This window comes from Chrysemys picta, chromosome 9 (genome assembly GCF_011386835.1).
Source record: "Chrysemys picta bellii isolate R12L10 chromosome 9, ASM1138683v2, whole genome shotgun sequence".
NCBI classification, from domain to species: domain Eukaryota; kingdom Metazoa; phylum Chordata; order Testudines; family Emydidae; genus Chrysemys; species Chrysemys picta.
The window spans coordinates 31,945,484-31,967,972 of NC_088799.1; the positions used below are offsets into that span (position 1 = coordinate 31,945,484).

General features: G+C 40.5%; 1 protein-coding gene across 1 annotated transcript in view; it reads left to right on the top strand.

Moving 5' to 3' along the window:
* SLC9A9 (solute carrier family 9 member A9) overlaps nucleotides 1-22,235 on the top strand; it is a 325,495-nt gene extending 303,260 nt beyond the window's left edge. The window contains exons 15-16 of the mRNA XM_005303279.5: nucleotides 16,162-16,267; nucleotides 16,711-22,235. Of these exons, the coding sequence (XP_005303336.3) occupies nucleotides 16,162-16,267; nucleotides 16,711-16,932 (328 nt within the window). The 3' untranslated portion in view covers nucleotides 16,933-22,235. The remainder of the gene's footprint in view (nucleotides 1-16,161; nucleotides 16,268-16,710) is intronic.
* Nucleotides 22,236-22,489: the final 254 nt, after the last annotated feature.

The following is a 22,489-nucleotide window of genomic DNA, read 5'->3' on the forward strand; positions in this document are numbered from 1 at the left end:
TCTATTACATATTGTAAATATTTAATTTCCTGGAAATATGTTTTAGTCCAACACACATGACAGACTGCAATACAGCGCGTAACACAATGGGGCCCTTGTCCGTGGCTAGGGCTCCCAGGCAGTACAGCAATACAGATAATTAATTGTACTGGAGGCTTATAGCTGACTTCCTCACCCGTGCTGAGCCTATTGGTCTGCTCCCACAATGCCACATGTAACAAGGCAGGGCTGCTCCCAGAAGAGCCCCTGGCAGTTTTATTTCTCCAACATGAGCAAAACAAACAAAACCAGTCCTTCAGCTCACACTGCACTATAACTCCCAGAGGGTTTTCCCCCTTTGCGCCGCTCAGGATGACACTTCCTCCCCTCCCAGGGACTCTGGCAGTCCTGTTCCTCCTGTGCTCTGTTCCTGATCACCGCCCCCACAGGGCTTTTCACGCTGAAGGTCCTTCTCCCAACAGTTCGGTTCAGGTTCTCACTGCCTCCCATCCCCAGCTGTCCTGCTCTTGCTCCTAACTCTGACTCACTAGATAGCGTTCACTCGTCCCCAGGGCCAGGTGCCCTCTTTTAAAGCCTACTGTGGATCAGCGGATGTGGCACAGGTGCACTTGCCCTGCTCCCTTTTAGAAGGCCAGTGTGACCAAGCTTACTGGCTTTTGTTCGCAGACAACAGTTTTACTTCTGTTGCTGAACCTTCACTTATTGAAAAACGAAAACTCCCCAGTAAAGGCTACGCAATAGAAAGCAAAACAGAGCGATGTGGCATGGAATGGCGGAAAATGTTATCTGTGACCTGCATGTCAACCTCAGGACCAAAGAATAATTATTCTGAGACTGTCAGATGCTAGGGATGGAATCTGAACATGATACATTTCAGCAGAGAGTGGATGTGGGGGCCAAGTTGTCTTGGTTGACTCAGTGCTCAGAGTGGCTCTGAGCTGCAGGAACAATTAAAAATAGGGCTCTTCCTGACACGCAATCCTCATTTTTATACATCCATCCTGGATTCTCTGAAAATGACATATGGGGATCTCAGGTGGCATCAGGCCCAGGTGGTATAACACTACTGCACTCTTCCATAGTACCCTTTGACAAACAGAGGGCTGCCTTACAGTTGCAAGACATGACCTGTAGTCATTCTTTTCTTGCAGGAAAAGTTTTCTGCTTGCCTCACAAGATAAGATAATGTTCCAAAGAGATGCACCTTTCAAATAAAGTTATGCTGTCCAAGCAGATGCCTGCAATTAAATTTTCCATGTGTAGTGTGACCATATGGCTCATCTTGGCTGGGACAGTCCCTTTTTTAAACACTGTTATGGCCGTCCCAATTTCTTTGGCAAAAGTGGACATTTGTCCTGGTTCCTCTTGCCAACTTGATCAGTCAGCAAGAACAAGCATGACAAATGCCCTCATTTGTCAAAAAAGTCGGGTGCGGGGAGGGGGGGGGTGAGTGGCAATGCCAGCCCCATGCAGCGGGCGAAAGCAGGGCTCGGCTAGGGTGCAGGCAGGGCTTGAGCGAGCAGCAACCCCAACCTCGCGGGGCGGGGGGGAGGGCTCAGACAAGCGGCTCAGGCCAGGCCTGCATGGAGTGGGGGCAGAGGTGAGACCTAGCCCCACGCGGTCACCCTATCCATGTGTCAAGTCCTGCTTACTTTATACTTCACTGACATCATGTGGTCTATTCACATCACTAAGGCAAGCATAATACTCACCCTTCAAAGGTGCCCCATCAGTAATACGACTTATCTATTCTATATATGTATGTTCACTTTCACATCCCCTTTACACTGCCAAAGCAGCATAAATAGGTTCTAGTGTAAACAGTTCTAGCCTGGGAATTGTATTGGATAAGCATAGATAAAAGGCCTTGTATCTCATTACTCAACAACTTGAATTATCCAGCCCCCAAGAATTTTTTAAGATTCCAGTTTGTTTATATGAAGTTTCTGTCATATTCTTGTTTCCATATTAGTGTACTTAGTGAACTACAACTCCAGTGCATCACACACACTCTCATTCTTTTTGGAAAAGCAATTTCACTTCTTGCTAGGCACTATTATTGAGCATTAACCTGACTGTTAAGGAGCCTGTATTTTAAGGGTCACATATTCCAATTTAGGTTTCCTTTAAAACATCTTTCTGCAATTGTATGTCATTTAAAACTGCTGATTATTGATTAATTTTTCTTTATTCATCTTGGTCCCAATCTGAGAAATGAAATCATTATTGACATAAATCTGTATCACTAATAGCCCTACATTGAGCAGATTGTAAAAATGTTTGCAGATACAGTGTAAGAGTTATACCCGGTAGATAATATTTTGGCACTCTTAATCCAATATATAGTGATAATACAGTCATTTGCGATGAAAACATGTGTTTAAATGACAGATTTGCCTGGACCATATAAAGGTTTATATTTATTTACAATAATACCATTAACCTACAAAAAGCTACGTGAATTAATTTAAGAGTCAGAGAATGAAGAGTCTTATGCATTGGGACAAACTCAGAAGTCTGCCCCTTAGGACACAGGGAAAGTAGGTGCCTCATATTCCCTGATAAAATGGCAATGGTGCTCCAGTACTGTAAGACTTTTCCAGCAGGTCTATGGTCAGATGACTACAGAGGAAGCCTGGATAGAAAAACTGTGCTCCAGTCTCCAGGTGCAGATACGGGTCAGATACCATAGTGATAGGCACTGGACCCAGATAGATTATTAACATGTGGCAATCTGCATGAAAAACAGTGGAGTCCTAAAATCTTCCCATATTGTAAAATGTGACACAGAGCAGGAATTCAACAGTTCTGAGGATTAGTAACATTTAAGTCATCACTATCTGATGGCTTGTTTGATGGACTTTTCTCCTTGAGAGGCAAGTGAAAGGCATTGCTTTAATCAAGTATAGAGACATGCTCACAAACAAATACACCTCTACCTCGATATAATGGTGTCCTCGGGAGCCAAAAAGTCTTACCACGTTATAGGTGAAACCGCGTTATATTGAACTTGCTTTGATCCACCGGAGTGTGCAGCCCCCCCCCCCCCCCCCGGAGCACTGCTTTACCGCGTTATATCCGAATTCGTGTTATATCGGGTAGCGTTATATCGAGGTAGAGGTGTACCAGGGAATAAAATGTTAGCTGAATATTTTCGAACAAGCAAAGAGTTTCATTTCCAGTTTGCAGTGAACATTTGGGTCAGTTCTTATTTCCCAACCAGTAGGATGATTCCTACAAAAACTGGGTTTAATTTGGAGGCAGACAAGAGAGCATTAGAAGCATACCCTGGTTTCACTCAGGTCCTTTCAATGTGTACACACAACAACACTGTCAATACTCAGATAGTCAAAGAAATAATCATCATTTAGAAATCAAAGTACCATTTGTGTCGCTTTTAAGACCGGGCTCAAAGCTCATGTCAGCTGAACTCTCACACTAATGAAGCAACAGTAAATCATCATGACAAACTGAAGGTTTAATGTAAGAGTGAAATTACAGAATGATTCATTACCTTCCTTTCCTGTCTTTTCCTTTTCAGCAGCCAGCAGAGTAGTTGCTGCAGCTAATGTCAAGCGGCTAGCATCATTCCATTGCTTCTACACCCCCCACACAAACAGATACTCCCACGCTTGATTCAAGGAATTTTATTTTTCAGTGATAAAATCTTATCATGAAGCACAGCTTAATTTGCTGTCTAGGGACTTTATTTAATGAAAAGGATATAACCGGGTCACATTTGATTGTGCTAATAATATTTTTCAGGGGTTTTAATAGGCAGTGAATCTTGCCATCTTCTCAACAGATTGGTTTAGGATTAAGTTATTTGCATTCACAGAATGTAAAAGTGTGATGAATGGAGTGAATTTAGGATCATAGTCTCCACTCAGTAAGCACATATAACTGGTATTGATGCTACAGGAAGTTCACAATGAGAAGGGCATATAGCCCTTTATCCATAATTGTTTGTGTTTTCACAAAACTCAGCCTAATTAAGGCTGGTGTCTCTTTCAACCTTGCCACTCAAAAGCAAAGAATTAATCACAATGTTTTTTTTAAAAAACAGTGAAGAAGAATGGTCCCTCTCAGGTCTCCACCCCACCCTCTAGCCCCCAATCTTGTGGATAAGAGCAATGTAAATTAGTCATAGTTAACATTAGTGGCTGGGCTTTTCAGCAGGAGCTGTTGAAGTGTGCAGCACTTTTGAAAATCAGGGTACTTATTTAGGTGAATAGCTATGGATGTAAGAGCCTATTCAGAACCCACGTTGGAAAATCCATTTTCTACAGGTAACCATTTCCTACGGATATTTGAAATCAAAACCAAAGAGAACCAGAGAGAGAACTATGTTTACAAGTTCTCAGAAACAGAACAGTTTTAAACTAATCTAGTGACTCGAGGAAGGAAATGGGAAGCTGGAATCCTGGCTCTGCTATTTGCTTGCCATGTAGGTGAGTCACAACCTCTGTTCTTCAGCTTACCCTTTCATAAAACAAGGATACTAATGTGGTATTTAGACTGCTTCACAGGGATGTTGTGAAGTTTATTTATATTTGTAAAGCACTTTGAAGTACTCATATGAAATGCACGATAGAAATGCAAAGTAGGATTATATTTTACAATTTTTCCATTTAGAAAAAAAATCTAGTGGTCTGTGTTGGTGTTTGTCACCATAATGTCTGACTACTTATATAAAAAACATATAATGTATTGTATACAATGGAAGTTTTCTGAAGTAAAATTAGTGTTGTGACTAGACTGGACAAACCAATTTGGATAAAATAAGAACAGACACAAACAAACAGCTAAGATTTTAACTTTAAACACAGTTGAACTTTAAAATCATTTGTTAACTTATTTCCTGTTTCTTTTGATTTTCACGTGCTTTTCCACTTCTAGTCTCTGGAATTTAGGAGAATATTCTCCATTCAATGTGCGCAGATAACTGGTATTGATGCTATTCCCCTGGCTGGAAGTACAGTGCACCTGCTGTACTGATATAATTTCATTTTTCCCCTGTGGAGTTACTTCTGATTTGCCCTGGTACAAGTGAGAGGAGAATCAGGTTTGTGTGTTTATGCCTCTGGATACCATGAGCAAGGTTGCTCTTGTTGTGTGTTCAGCCTGACCCAAAGCAGGAATTACAGGAAACACCATGAGAACCCTGTTCTTGCAAGATTTCAAATCCTATTTTTTTGTTCTCTACGTCTTCTGTAAAATCCATCTCCTCTGTATCTAAGAAGTTCCCAGACAAAGTGGGCCTGCATACTGAGGCCCATAGTGGATTTCATGGATTATTCTGCTCTTTATCCTCCCAAATTCTCTGTGTGGGTTGTTGTTGATTTTTACATATGAAAATCTACCAGTTATTGTAGGAAAGTTTCATCATTAAGGGGATTTTGCCGTGTGTTCTAAAGGCAACCAGACGCTGGATCATTCTAATCTCCTCTGGTATCTCCTTCCACAGCTGAGCCCAGTCAACCAGCAGTGCTTTGTCCTGGGCCGCTGCCTTAACAGATTCTGGATTGCTGATGGAGTTGGAGCCTGACTTTCAACAGAAAATCAAGTTATTGACTAAATGACGTTTTTTTCCACAAAGAAGTGTCTGCTTCCACAGAAAATTTTGATTTTAAGTGAAAAACCAAAACATCTCAAAACTGACACATTTCTAGCTGAAGAATGTAACATTTTCACTTGTAAATGGTCCGCTTGGGAGTTTAGGTGCCTCGTGCTCCTCTTCTCCTCTTTAGGCATCTCCAGGGCCCAGCAAGAGGGGAGAACATGGTCTATTATAGGAGATGTAGTCCAATAAGGACCTCAGCCCATAGAAGAGAATGGGAGCATGAGGCATCCACACTGCAAGACCCATGAGGCATTACAGCAGCATTTTACAAGTAACATTTTTGGGGTTTCAATCAGAGGTTTTTAGTTTTCAGACAAAACATTTTGGTTTCCAATTTTTTTCCTAAAAGTAGAAAATTTCCATGGAAAATTCTAACAAAAATTATTATTTTTTATTTTTTGAAAATTTTAATTTAAAAAAAGATTTCTGACCAGCTCTAGTCTTGACTGTTTTTTTTTTTTTTAAATCAGGACTTGAAACTGATTTGGAGCCAGTGAGGGGACTGGAGTACACTGGTGATGTACTCACGACAACCCGCACCATTGCGGCAGGTTGTCGCATTCTGCGCATCCTGGAATCTATGTGTTACTTCCTGATACAGAGAATTATCATCATCTAGTGTGATGGTGACAAGAATGTGGATCATAGTGGACATTTATGCCTGTATGTGTATGCCCACAAAGTGGGAGGGGTTCCCTTACTGATGCTCCCAAGAAGAGTTCATTTATCTTTTGAAAAAAGTTGTGGTGGTGATGTCACAGCTCTGAAGGTCCTGCTGCTGGCCAGTATAAATGTTATTGTTTGGAGAAGGGGGCTGTTCCCAGGTGCTTCTTCCCCTAGGATTGAGGAAAGGCAGTCTGGGCACCACTCCTAGTGGTGGTGCTGACAGCAGTTCAATTCATTTGGATAAGGGTTCAGATATATATTTGAAGTTGGGACACTTATTCAAACTGAAGTGAACTTCTGACTCTTCACCCATGACTAATTTACCTAGCCAGTGTACAATGCTTCCCTTGTGCACTCTAGTGGGCAAGATATTCTAATTACATGTGTGCATGTGGAGGGAGCTGCATATTGGAATTGAAATCCTCTGTCTGGATCTCAGAGTTGATTTTTCCAATGTCAGAAAGAAGGGGAAATGGTCCATTGCCCTAATTGTACCACTTTCTTATGTTAGATGCAGGAACAGAAACAAAACTAATTTAAAATCTTTGTAAATGGTTTACCCAAAGCAAACTCTATGACATCCTAAATGAGTTAAGTGCTCTCTCTATTCTGTTGTTGACAAACTTGAAGCTAATGATCATAATTGAGCACAAAGGCAACAGAGCATTGTCAAACTCATTCAGGAAATGCAGATTCACAAAGATAATGAAAGATTTATTTCATTGGTACAGAACAGAGAGGAGCTTAGAGGATGTGCTTTCAAAAATGTTACTGAACTAAGTCAAGCAGAGCAAAATAACCAGAAGATAGACAGACATTAGCAAGTGTAGTCACCCAGGCATAACACGTGACAACTGGCCACACAAGAAAGGAAGAAATACCAAAACAAATTGTTCTAAAAACCAAGCCAAGATTAAAGATGATACATTCTTAAGTACAGAATCAACCCTATCTCCAGGGGGAAATAACTATACTTAGCACTTCTATAGGATTCCTAGCTTCAAAGGGCTTTTCAGATGTTAACTAATTAATTCATAGAGTCATCGAGTTTAAGTTTAAGGCCAAAAGGGACCATTATATCATCTAGTCTGACCTCCTCTATAACAGAGCCATTAGATTTCACAGGTACCTCTGTATTGAGCCCAATAATTTGTGTTTGACTAAAGCGTATTGTTGAGAAAGGCATCCAGTCTTGATCTGAAGACATCAAGAGATGAAGAATCCACCACTATCCTTGGTAGTTGTTCCAGTAGTTAATCACCCTGACTGTTAAAAGGTTGTTCATCTTTAATTTGAATTTGTCGGGCTTCAGCTTCCAATCATTGATTCTTGTTACCCCTTTCTCCGCTAGATTCAAGAGCCCTTTAGTACCATGTATTTTCTCCCTATGAAGGTATTGATCAAGTCACCTCCAATCTTCTTTTCAATAAAATAAACATATTAAGTTCTTTAAATCTCACTGTAAGGCATTTTCTCCATCCCTTCAATCATTTTTGTGGCTCTTTTCTGTACCATCTCCAATTTCTTAATATCCTTGTTAAAATGTGGACATCAGAACTGTAAGCATTATTGTAGTATCATTCTCACTACCGCTATGTACAGGGGTAAAGTCATCTCTCTACTTCTACTCACTAATCCCAAAGGCTACATTAGCATATCATTGGGAGTTTGTCCTCTCTAAGACTCCTAAATCCTTTTCAGAGTCATTGCTTTCCAGGATACAGTTCCCCATTCTGTAGATATTCGTTCCTAGATGTATAATTTGCATTGGCTATATTAAAACACATTTTGTTTCAACGGGCCCAGTTTACCAAGTGATCCAGATTGTGCTCAGTGACTGCCGAGTCCACATAATGATTTACCACTCCTCTAGTCTTTGTGTCTTCCACAGTATTATTGCAATGATTTTATATTTACTTCCAGATTGGTATTTCCTTTCTCTGCTTTTCTTTCTCACTCTTGTAGTATAATTTGACTTTAGTCTTTCATTTGTCTAGTGCCCTAGTACATTTAGTTCTGTACCGTCTAAGTCAACACGTTGAAGCAAATTTTCTCTGCACTGCAATGTTAAAGAAAATTCAACAAACCCCCAAAATCATGACTACTACCCATAGCAGGTGGATTTAGAAGCAAGTCTTTAAAGTACCAAACAAGCTTTCTGTGGTGTTTTCTGAATATTGTTTTAATGGCCAAGTCAAAGGATTGCAAAAGGATTACTATCAGCTAATAAATAATAGGTAGCCACTGGCACCTAACATGCAGAGTATTAATGAACATGCAGTGACCTAGCAATAGTGAAATATGCTGTAGCACAGGAAACCTACAGTTGGGTCAGTTGCTGGTCTCAATCGCAAAATCCCTGAGCTAGCAGGGGCCTGGGGCTCTGTGGAGGCAGGCATTCACTAGCATGCAGGGAATATTTTACATTGCTCCTTGTGAGGAACTGCATAATTGTGACGCATCTGGCCAATAGGTGTAGTTTATATGGGCTCCCAAGTGAATGATACTGTCCTCAGTCAGAAAGATGCTGGCTGCATCACAGTATACGTATTGCCAAGCCAATTCTGGGGAGCAAATCCAAATAATCTGTTTTGTTACCAGGTTTTCACTCCCCAGCAAACTCTCAGGATAGTTGAAGTTTACTCACAAGGACTCATATAATTAGCAGGGATTTTTTCATATACCTAAAAGAACTGCCTGGTGAACTCCTTCCTCATCCTTGAAGATATGTGCCTTGAGAGGCCAAGTTTCAGTTCTCAGTTACTCTTTATCTGTCCTCTGCACTGCTTCATTCTGATTCTCCCAGATATGCTCTATCTATGCAATTAAGAGGAAGAAGAAAGTGAAATCAGTCAAATTATCCATGATCCTCATCTAGGTACATGCCTGCTCTCCATCTTGCAGGTCCCACCTAAAGACCAAGGACAATCAAAATCATTCAGTAAAGCAGAGGGAGGGTTCATGTGTTATATTTACAGATGAGATGATCTGGTGGTCCCAGGGCCATCCTTAGGATTTATGGGGCCCTATGCAGTATTAAACTGGTGCCCCTACGCCTGACAGCAGCATGGGCTCGCATGTGAATTTTAGATAAGGGTGGTCTTTTGAAGGATTTATTTAAAAAACTATATGTCTGAAGATCCAAGCATTTAAGGCTAAAGATGAATACTCAGATTGTGCATCTAAAAATCTGTGCAAGGATTTTTTAGAGATGTGATTTTATAACCTTCAGCAACACACTAATGAAATATTTTTAAAGCAAATTTTAAACTAAGGTCCTGTTGACTAACATTTCTGAGTAAATATTATAGTAATGCACAACTGTTTTTGTCAGTAAATTCAGAAACGGAAAGTATACACCTGGGGGTTGGCAAATGCCTGTTAAATGGTTTCATTACCACTTGAATGGCTCTTTAACAGTTTCAATGTTGTGCTAATAGGTCTGGCAGGCTGGAAGGCCTTTTTCCCTTTTAAGTACTAGATCCCCTTCGGAGGAAGACTCACCAGGCTACAGCAGACAGCTGTGGTGGGAGCCTGCAGGAAGGGTCAGAACAGGGATAGAAAGAGGCGGGAGGGTGGACACTAAAACCCAGGGGTTCCCCAAATGTTTGGGTGCCCTACACAGCCCGTATATGCTGTGTATGCCTAAGGACTGCCCTGGGTGGTCACTTCTGGCCCTAAACTCTATAACTATGACTCAGAATCTGCCTACCTTTTGCATCAGCCTGTGGAGCTATCTAAGAATGTGAAGGAAGCTGCACCATTCTAAACATGTCTACCCTCCAGACAAAGGAACTTGGGAAGTTAGTGTGCCTCCAAGAGGAAAAATCCCCACCTGAGTATCCCCTGGGGTAGTGCAGATCCACATATTCAGGGCTATGGCTAAATGTCACAATCTAATCCAATGGTTCAACCGGCAGATACTTGGGGACTGTTATGGCAACACCTCAGAGTAACGGATTTAAAATTGGTAAACCCATTTCTACGAAAAAGAGAATAGGTGACTGAATAGAGTCATTATGAAGTTTCAAGGGGAAAACGATTAAGAGATGAGTCTGAATCAAAATGATGGATCTGAACCCTTCCAGACCTGGCACTTTGAAATCTGGATGACAGTCCAAACCTTCCCAAATTTTAGGATTTCAGATCTGACCCACAATGTGGGAGCTTTGACCTGCAAACTGGGATTTGAAATCAGGTCTGGATTGGGGTTTGGTCTGGGCATATCTGGTAAGAAGAATAAACAAAAGCCATGTTCATAGTGATGATATAAATTTCCTAAATAGATCACATTTATGAAATGACTACTGTTCATGTGCCATTTCTATAGTTTGTATTATGAATCACTCATGATTGGACCCCTTATAGCTGACCTCTCTATCAACAATGAAACACTGAGAATGAAAAATCCTCGTGCTCCTTCAAGCTGAACTGTACTTTTCCGCTATCTCTATTAATGTCTGCATTGGTACATGCGTGCAGTGTATTTCACCAATAAACAGAAGATAAAGATGCCAAATTAAAACAAAAATGTCTTTCAGAATCTCTTTTTTCAAAATCCATCATTGGAAACATAATGAACTGTGATACACGAGGTAGGCAGGCATTAAGAAATTGGTTTACACTCTTTGAATCCGATGCCTGACTAATACCTACATCTCCAATAGCATGTTGAAATAATCCATTAAAAAAATTACCAAGGCATTTTACACTTTAATCAAACACAGCAATAACCACATTACAGTAGCACTGAATTTACTGTACTGTGGCAGACTCATCTAGTACCCTCCCGCAGTAGCCAGAGGCTTATGTTTTAGACATAAAGGAAAGAAAATAGCCCAAGTACATCTTCTTGGGTGGGCAGTTCTGTACACGGGAAGAAGGGGTCCTTTCTTGACCTCTGCAGGTAGCCTGAAGGATGAGATGAGGCAGCCCCTGTTGTCTTGCACAGCTATAAATGTTGCTGTGTTTATGAGATTATCCTTCCCTTAGGAAAAAACTTGCTACAATATTTGACTCCATGACCTAGTAAGGCCGTGATTGCCATAGGCAGACTATGTGCTATCTAATGCCGTACATCCTTTTATTTGCTGTAAATTGAGTGCTGCTTAATGTCATTGTGTTCACATGTTCTCTTGTTATGGGACAGTTTAAAAGGAAAGATGTTCTTGCTATGGCCTTCATAATTTGGAACACTGCACATCTGCACAATTAGGTCCCCTTTAAATCTTCTTCCTTCCAGGCTAAATTGTTCTGTTTTTACTGTCTGTTGTCCTGCCATACTTTTAACCCAAGCCATATAACTAACGTGCACACTACAGAAATCTTTGCTTTTTCCCCTACATGGCTTTCAGGCCTTCCCTTTGCTCTCCTCACCCTCCCCTTAGCAGCCACCCCACAGCATACTTCTCACTAGTTTTCCTGTTAGCATAATGAGAGAGCTGTGCTATGCAGCACCCGGCAGAGAAAAGACAGATGGAGCTCAGAGTTCTGGAGGCCTTTCAAATGGAATGCTTATTTCCTGCCAGGCTGGGGATTAACAGAAAGACCCTCAGTCCTATGGTGGGAGAGGTGGGGTAAGGAATCCCATCCTTTTAAGAGGAAAGAGTGGAAGGAAGAGGACACCCAATGCTATATTTTCTTAAGATAGCAGTAGTTCCTGTGCTGAACAAACAGCAGATTTTAGGGCTCTTTCAGCACAGGACTTGGCTCCTTTTACACAGGAATTCTGTTTTAATCTGCTACTGTTTCCAAACCCGACTTTCCATCAGGACCGGCTCCAGCCTTTTTTCCGCCCCAAGCGGCGAAGAAGAAAAAAAAAAAAAAAACCCGATTGAAGCAGAGTGATTGAGCTGCCGCCGAAGTGCCACCGAAGAGAAAGCAAGGAACTGAAGGACCCACCGCCAAATTGCCACCACAGACCCGGACGTGTTGCCCCAATAATGGACAGACTGCCGCCCCTTTCTATTGGCCGCCCCAGGCACCTGCTTCCTTCTCTGGTGCCTGGGGCGGCCAATAGAAAGGGGCGGCAGTCTGTCCATTATGGAGAGCCGGCCCTGCTTTCCATTGTGCCCATTCTGAGTTTTAAGCTCCAAGTGTTAGCATAAAGAGATTTGTACTTTTAATTCCCAGCAGTGCAGCCATTGCTATTATCCCTCTTTAGTGAAAATTTTGTTTTTGCTTGGACCTCTGCCATGCTTCATTTTCATCTCTTGTCCTTAGCTGTGAAAATTCAGTACTTCTGAACAAATTCCATCCAAAATATTGATGGCACCCACCAACACATCATGAGCACTCTCCAGCAGCTCCTACGTATAGTTTAAATATTCCATCTGAAAGCTATTTCTTTTAATTTCAGTGGGCTGGTTCGCTCATGGGTAGGATAGAGCCCATCCCCATGCAGGAGGGTGCCCACAAAAAGCAGTTTTCCAGTGCCCAATGGATTTGGAGCCCTCCTTTCTACGTCACCTTTGCAATCCCACAAGAGATTTGTTGGTTTCCCAATTAGAGGATTCTGTGTGTAACAGGGGTCGCACTCCTGAAAAGGCTACAGGAGAGGCTCTAGACATAAACTTTCTATTTAGCAGTCTAAGTTCAGGATGCTGATCTCCATTGCTTAGATTAAAAATTCAATAAACAAAGATCAGAATCTGGCCCTCAAGGAAATATCAGAGAGGTCCTGGAACCTGTAATTTATGAAATATGTATCACAATCGTGGATTCCTTCTCATCACTGTTTTACAGGGCTGATTATCTTCTTCATGGCATCTGATATCTGAAGTCAAGTCACTGCTTGGTTCTCATGGTCCTTACCCAAAAAAAAGAAATGTGTACAATTGTAATAATTAAATCTCCTACCATCATGCCCTGCCCCTCTCAAGCACTCAACATAGACAGATCCCCATCCTCTGAAGAGAATTCCTTGCTACAAGTAATAGAAGGAAAATCTTGTCTAAAAACTTCCCTTTTCCTTTCTTGGACACATCTGCCGTGTATGTATTTATACCCCCAGAGGTCACTGGCTATTGCCTCTCCAGCTTAGTTAGGCACATACAGGCACTCATAGAACAGTGACCAAACAGTCCCAGTCAGCTGTTGGCAGCAGCTCAGCCATGCACCAGCTCTCAGCCACACTCACACACACACAAATACACACACACTTTCAGACTGGAACAGCTTCTTCTCTAGCTCTGCATATACCATATATCAAAATTGCTTTCTTTGCCAAAGTGAAAATCTAACAAGGAACTGAGATAACTTGTACTTAAGGAAACCACATTTCTGAACATGTAGGAATGATATCTTTCTCTTTGCATGTCTCTTAATAGTGTTTCCTCATCGATATAAAAGAGAGAGCCTACGCTTTTATCTCAGTTCTGTGACATAATCATAACTTACAAAGTCTGCTTTAAATAGGAGTACTAACAAAAGAGACACTGTAGAGACACTAAAAAGCTGCAAACCAGAAACATTAGAGACACTGCAAAAGAGCAAAGCAAAGCTCCAGGGAGTGTTGACATTCACTTCCAGGGATTTGTGCCGCTGACATAAATTTCATTATATAATGCAGCAATGTCTTGCGTATGAAATGCCACACTATTAACCAATGTATGTCTACAGCCTGGCTTGCCTTTGCCATGGAAAACTGCACTTTTCCCGGAAAATGACTGAAAGTGGATTTGAATGGTATGAAAAAGAGTTCCATATTTTATGGGGTGTTTTAATAATAACTGTTGCATAAAATGATACTTCTTTGTCTTTGGGGAACTGTGTTTGCCTTAAGGCCCAGAACCATCACTCTTTGATAAGGGAAAAGGTGAAGCTCTCCCTCTGGCCATATACAGGATTTTGTAGGGCTCTGCTGGAAATAATTTTCCTAATAAGATTAAGGTTTACCCTGACTCAGTTTCCACACAAGCATTTGTTAGTCTCAAAAGCCACTTAATGTTGGTTACATCCAAAATATACACATATGCATATACACCTGTATTCTATACCCTAGAAACAATACAGATATGGAGAATACTTCAAAGAGGTGCAGACCCAGGAGACATATCCCCATCATGGCGTGACTCCAGAGGGGTACAGTAAAGCTCTGACAAAGCACCCTTACCAATTCTACCCTAACCAATACAAGTTAAACACAAACAACTTTTCTTTCTCATAATTTCATTCATTTTAAACGCAGGCTGTGGGCCTATCACTCATGCTAAAATCCAAACTCAATTTAAAACCATAGTTCACTCTGGCCTAATGTGGGCCTGTATTTCTACAGGCCCCATGGGAGCTGTCCAACAGGTATTTCAGAGCTGTGGACACCTTTTCTAGCTCCAAGGATTTTGCTGTTGTAGGCAAAATATAAATTACCTCTCAAAGTCTACAGTCAATCACACAATAAACAAGGGCATTCAAATTGTTACTATGCTTCACAACATGGCTTCTCAGAATGTCCTAGTGAGGACAGAACTCGGATCGTCCTGCTAAAGGAAAAAGAAGATTAACATTTAAAAAAAAATCCTAGCCATCCCTTTCCTTTGAGGTTCCAATGTTGATTCTCCATCTCTTGATATATTCAAATCAAGACTAGATGCCTTTCTGGCATATATGGTTTAGCTGAACAAGTTAGATGGGGGTAACTGGGTTAAATTCTACAGCCTGTGATATACAGGAGAGCAGACCAGATGATCGAATGGTTCATTCTGGCTTTAAAAATCAATTAATATATGACTAAATCTCTAAGTCTGCTTTATTTAGCCTGTAAGTGCTTCAGAATATAGACTGCCTGTGCTTTATGTGTTATATAGTGTGGAACACCCTATAAGTATTAAACAAATAACTAATGAAGTTGAGGCACTGAAAGAGTTAACCTAAACACACTTTGTCAGTGGTTTGTTCAGTACTTCCATGATACTGCTATAGAGCTCACAGACAGTAGTTTTACATCTGTTACTTTTATTTTCCTTTCCTAGAAGCTTTAACAAAAGAAAATAGCTAGCAATCCAGAAGAGGAAATTTTCCTCAGCAGAGAAAATAGCCTATAACTGGCTTCCCATAAAACAGTGAAAATTACACTGTGAGCAAAAGTAGCAGAGGAAATAAGTCAACCTGAAGTGCTCTTGGGAAAATCTATAGTGGCAGATATAAGGACGATATAATTGCTAAAGATGAGCAGGTTTTTCTTTTATCTCAATAAAGCACTTTTGGATGAAAAGATTGGAAAGACAGGAGCAATACAATAGAAAACGCCTGTTACAATCTTATTTACATAATTTTATATAAAGGAGCATTGATGTATGAAGTGTAAAATGAATGTGTTGAATACCGAAAATAAAGCATTACAGAAAACAAATTATGCTTACTCCCCAGCTATAAAGAAGTTTAATGTTTGATTAAATACATTTGCCTGGTGAAGAGAGGCATTGATTTTATAAAAAGCTGAGTGTGCCATTTCAATAAAACAGAAAACTCCCTGTCACTGGATCTTTTATGCAATGTGGCTCTTACAGCTGAATCTTAAACTGTTTTGTATATTCTTTTGCATAGGAAACATTTTCCCAATATCACAGACATTAGCTGAAAATGCTAAATATGGAGCTCTTATTGTACATTTCCCCTCTTCCCATTCCCTCTTGTCTCAAGCTGGTATGGTGCCATATTTGACAGGCTCTGAACAGCAAATGGCTTTGTAGACACACTAATCTAAAGTGGATGATGACTGAATGAATGGACTGGTGGGTGGCTAAACACAAGCCATCTCCTAGATTTCCGTTTACTTGCATGATTATCTTCTGCTTTATTATAAAATTATCTACTTTAATAGAGAAACTTGTTAGCATCAATATACATATTATACTCCTTAACAGACTTCACAGATATCTGAAACCCATTTTAACCCATGCTGGTCCACCGCTTACAACAACATTACCTGAATGGTGTAATCCTATTGCCAGACTGCTAACTAGCCCTAGAGCATATGGAGTAAGTATATATATATTGTGTGTGCATTAAACTTTGTGAATAGCATTTAGAACCTGATCTAAAGCCCACTGTAGTTAATGGAAGCATTTACATGATTTCATTGGGCTTTGGATCAAGCCTTTAACAAGGCTAGACACTATATGGCTGTCGTGTCGTAGGGGTGAAAAAGTACGGCGACATTTTCAAAAGTGGCTACTAATTATTAGTGCTGTGGGTTTTCAGGTGGCCTACTTTAGATACCTAAGGCCTGGCTTCCAATGGTACGGAGAAGCAGGAGACTAGAGGCAGCCACTTGCTTCAAATTGATAAAAATCAAAGTGAGGTCACTGTATTTAATAGTTGATATTAATCATCAACACTGAAAATATTAAAATGGAATCCCATCAGGCTTGTTTCTGGGAAGTTGTCACTGATTAGGATCCCTTTTCCTTTTTAAAACACAGGAGCAGCTGAAGGATGATGACATGGACTGTATCGTGAATAATGATGAACTGACTATAAATTATGAAGACCCCAATCCTGTTCCAGTGCCGGCACAGGCCAGAATAGACTCACCCCAGACTCCAGGCAAGGAAAACATTCATGAAGGAGACCTTGGATTAGGAGGATGTGAACTCCAGTTGGAGCACACTCCAGCACAAACCCAGTTGAATTCATTAGCATGAGCAGTGCAAATGTAATCATAAGAAATGCACAGAACATGAAGGAATAAAAGCCACACGTATGAGGGAGTGTTGGTAAGAAGCTAGAAAATGTATTAAAAGCAGAAATTGAAGAGAATCAAAACCTTGTCAAATGTATCTTCTGGTGCCTGAAGAAATGAGGATCATCATCATCCATATATGCTATACAACTAAATTTAATGTTTTGACAGTGGCAATTTTTATTAATGAAATTGAAGGCACTGTCTGCTAAAGGCATATTACAGATGCACTCACAGCGTCAATTGTACTTCGCACACACATAAACACACAGACTTCTGAATGTTGTTCTCTTTGTTAATTAATTCAGGTGAGGAGGAGAGATATTTGATTAACACGATCATGCTCAGATGATCATAGAACTTTGTAATAAGTTGCTCCTGGGCAGACATATCACCCATGGGACAGGAGGAAATTTCTTTTGTACAAATGCAAACTTTGGGCAGCTACTTTCTCTTTACAAATGTTTAAGACTCCCACTTAATGCTTCCAGCATTTGGCATTTTCTAGAGTCAGTCCAATGAATGCTTCAGCAAAAATAAGTTTCACACCCTCGGCTGCAGAGGGTTAATTCAGAACACAAAAACTGGGCATTGCTATATTAGCTGTTCAAGCTAAATAAATCAATAATGGAACTTTTTATTATTATTTTGATTGATCATGATCACTATGGCATACAGCAATTACACTTATCCCACAATGCATTTGTTGCTAGAGCTTGGCAGTAGGTTTTTATACACAGCTTGTGTGATGGGAACAATTTATGTTTTTTGTTGTGTAAAACATTCCAAGTTTGTATTTTGATTTTAGCTTCTTGGGGGCTGGGTGGTGGTGGTGGGGTGTGGGTGTGGGTGTGTATATAATATATTATATATACACACACACACACACACAAAGTCCTGCAAAAGAGTTTACTTTTTAAGATAAGATTTAAGATGTGCATGATCACACATTTACATTTGGCACTTAGATATTACAGTGAAAAGTAAGATGGTAAAACCTAGATAGACAAATGAGAGAAAGATTTAGGTATGGAAATACCAGCTGTGTCTGCATAAATTCAGCATATGAATTCACACATGGTCAGTCATGCACCTAACGGATCATGATGTACCTGGCCGTATCAGGCATTTGCACATATAAATTGGGTATTGTGAATGCATGCGCACAGGGGCATGTCTCTAACATTTAAAGTCTGGCTTTGTATCTTCTCAGCACAGGAGTTTCAGCTCAGATGCAGCATAGGTTGCTTATCACATTGCTTGAAAGTGTTCCTACCATGAAAGCTGAACCACGAGTTTCGAACAAGGTCATTCTTAACCAAAAAGCAACAGAGGGTCCTGTGGCACCTTTAAGACTAACAGAAGTACTGGGAGCATAAGTTTTCGTGGGTAAGAACCTCACTTCTTCAGATGCAAGACATTTCTAAGCCATGGGGGAGGGTGTGTGTGGAATCAAGTCATCCCAATGAAACCATGAATGATCATAAAGCTGAATGGGTTTTGATTCCATCACAGATGGAAACTGAAACACAGACTTAAATATAATCCAGTTTTAGTCATTCTTTTCCAGGCTAATTAATTGCTGGTTGGATTTAAAACTAGACCAGCTGCTCTAAGCATAAATTTAACACAGGAGTGCTATGCGCTTTTCGGAAATATCAGAAGCTTAAATTGGCTTTCCCCCCCCCCTAAAACATTAATCAAGGGGCTTCAAAGGATGTTAGTCCCCATGTGGGGGTGGGGACTATTCTATATTAGGTCGTCCCGAGGAAAAGTGGTGGGTTTGCAACTCCCCGACTTGACAAATCTAGCTGAGGGAGAGTGGAGGAAGCTGCGTACCCTGGATGCATGAAGGAATAGAGAAGAAAGAAGAAATGAGGAATATGGTGTTATGCCCTGAGTGGCCCAAAGGAGGATGGAGTTGTGCACTGTGGGGCACCAGGTGGGCAGGGCTGACAGTACAAGGAGAGATGAGCACCTAGAGGCACATAGAGGAGAGCTGAACATTTAGTGACATATAGTGGGTTATTATACATATGATAGTGGGTATTGTAGTGCAGTCATGAGTTCAGTAGCTAGGGCTACTGCCTTCAACCTTTACAAGTACTGTGTAAGTGTCCCCATGCTCCTTGTATTCCTTGGAAAAGAATAATTCCAGATAGGTTTGGAGATGATTAGCTGTATGGTGGAAATAACTAAGTTCTTGCAATATTAATAGGCAGGTGTTAAGCTTTTTTCCTCCTCCCCAAGAGCTGGAAGTGACTCAAACTCTCTTTGCCAAATGTTCTGTTCTCAAATACACCCCCCTACTGGAGCATCCTCTGCGTTTCTTCCCCATTTTATTTATTGTGGCTGTGTCCATGTTTCATTAAGTGGGATACATTAAGAGCCCTAGGCTGATGTCCTCTGCTGAACCATAGACTAGTACAGTAGCAAAAGATCTTCCACACCATCATGCCAATATTCCTTAAGACTTACTTTGGAAGGCTAACTGCTTTTTTAGGGTGAAAAGTAGTTCAATCTTCATGGCCATTCAGTCCTTGCTCTTCGTGCTGAGATTGTCAACAAAGGAACATCCCTGTTTTGTGGGGTGGACACCTATCCACTGAGACTGACTGAGAGCACCAAATTAGATTCTTTTAGCTTTACAGAGTTGGGCTACCAGAAATCTCTAGTAGTGGTAAAAGGGTCTATAACCTATTGCTATCCACTGCATTATTAAATCCTTCTTGTTTCCTAATTTTAAAGTATGCTTTGTACCGGTGGAATACTGATACATAGCATGATGATATGTACTGTATTCAGCCATAAGGGATACTGGGAACTAGTGTCTAGTAATTCTACATGAAAATTTAAACAGTGATGTGAGAGAGGGCCTCTATGGTATAATTCAATTCGTACTTTGAACATTTAAACTACTTAGTTTAATACAGTGCTTGACTGAACATGTGATTCACTACCATGATAAATATGGAGTTATTTTTCCTGTTTGACCTAATCTAATAAAACATTGCTTGGAAAATGACACATAAAATACCTAGTCACAATGTAGTGACTGCATACTCAATATTAAGGTCAATATGCTAGAGAAGATGTGGTCTGGAATTCTGCTATGTTACTAAGCCCTTATTTTATTTCCAGTAGCAATAACTGGGATTCCATATTAAACTGCAGCGCATGTTTAGATAGGTTTTAGAAGTATCATGAATGGATCCTGGATGTGAAGGAGAGCCCAGTTCAAAAAGAAACTGCACTAAAAGTTATCAGGTTCCCGTGATAACATTCACTGAGAAGTGCAACATCTGGTAACCTAGGGCAAGCTGTTATGAACAAACATTCTCATTGTTCTGCATAACAAACTTAGACTTTTCCATAATAGCTACTTCAGACCTTAGTCCAGCAAAGCACTTAACCGAGTGCGTAAATGTAAGCCAACTGAAGCCAATAGGCTACTCACACCCTGAGTATATGCTGTGTTAGACTGATGCCTTAGTGCATTTCTTTTCTTTTTGAAAGTTAATGGACAGCAGCTGTCACTGAGTCTTCAGCGTACACACAATCCTGATTTGTATACACATCAGGGGTGCACAAGCATCACAGTGTGCACATGCACAGGTTAGGTGCACACACGTGCACTTTTGAAATGCTATCCCTATGTTTTCATAAATCCCAATAATGCCTGGGATAGAAAAATTAATTTGCCACTTGAGAACTGAACATTAGTAGAAACTAACATTCTGCGTCACCAAAAAGTGCTGCTTCTAAACAGAAAGCCTTTTTTCCTCTGTTTCCTATTAGCAAAATGAAAAACAGTCTTACAATGAACCACTTCAGTGAGTTTTAAATAACTAAAATAACACAAGCTCATCTCTACCAGTATAATCCCAACAGACATGAATCCCAGCTAGTCAGCTGTGAAGGGCTTGTCAACATTTTTATTTTATAAATAATTCTTTCAGAACCAGAGAATTCTCTGTTTGGAAACAGGAATCAACCAGCGAGTTGAGTTAACCCCTTGTTTTGTTCCTAAAAGTGAACCTTTTCAACCAATGAAATCCCCTCACGAAGTTAGCTCACATTGAGTTGATCTAGAGCTTTTGTTAGCTTCCTTGGCAGTTTTTGTCCTTCAAGGGGATTAGCTGAAATACCTGAATATGTTTTGTTTGAAAACTTTTTCTTCTAATTTTGTCCCTTTTTGGTATATTTAAATCAATTTACAACAGAAACATGATCAAATACATGAGTGCCAGTTTATGTACAAAATGAAAGCAAACTAAGACTGCCAAGATAATACTGTTTTTTTTCTGCTTCATTCCCCCCTTTCAAGGGATTAAGAGGTAGGAGAGCCTGGTTCGATACTGAATGTCAGAAGAGCAAATATTCCCTCACCAGTCTGGCAAAGCAGATCCAGCCAGCAGGCTCAAAATAGTTCATCAGATTAAATGTGGTAGAAAAACAGATTCTTCATGAAAGTAAGGAGAAGCAATACAAAAGCGACGTGGAACCAGTCAGTGGTCCAGGTTGTTGCTTCCAATAATGAAAAGCATCAACACCAAGATGTTTCTATGAGGAAATGTTTGCCCCATGGTAAAGACTACCCGTACCCACCATCCACACACACACTTTGGCTCTGGCCCTTGGTGGCCTCCCTGCCAGCAAGGCCTCATTGAAGCTGCATTGCTGGAACCTTCCCCCAGCAGCCATGGCAGCCCCAGACCCTCTTTGAAGATCCACAAATAAATTGATACAGTCTAGGGCTGTATTAATTATTCCAACTAATTTCCCGGGGATTCGGGAGAAGGTAATGAGCATCCCAACCCAGTTCTTATCCCCTGAACTACTCTGACTCCATCTTCTCCCTCCAGTGTGGATTCTGGATGCTGACAGCCCTGCACATGCTCCATGGAGTGGAAATGATGCTGTTTACGAATCAAGTCTTCTTGCCAATAAAGGCAATCCTTAGTATCATCAGAGTGGTGGCAAGATTCACTCACCTAGCCAGTAAGTGAAGAAAGCAGGTCTTAGGTACAGACGAGACCACCATCATTTCAGGCCCTAGATGGCTTCAAATCTGGGCAAGATAGATTAGTTTCACCCTCCTTGTGGAACTTATGAGGTTTGAAATTCTGATGCTAGAAACCATAGGGAATAAATGAATGTATATTGGAGCCACTGTTCTACATCGTTCTTATTGTTTAACTGTCTGTTTCTATGTATGTTACTATGAAGGCTGATGGACATAAATAAAATACTACTGCTACTTTATTCAATAAGGATTTCAAATGAGTGAGCAGCATGTCTAATGAGCTAAACTCTAAAAGAAAACCTCACACAGTGATATTAGGCATTACACTTGCCTGACACAAGTAATACACAAGTGAGTTCAAGTAGGATAATAATATCCCATAAGCATAATGAGATTTCTTATACCAGAGGTAGAATATATACTAAATATAACCCAGTGCTTTAGAATACACAGCTGACTGGAACTGAAAATATGAGAAAGAGACAAGGCAAAG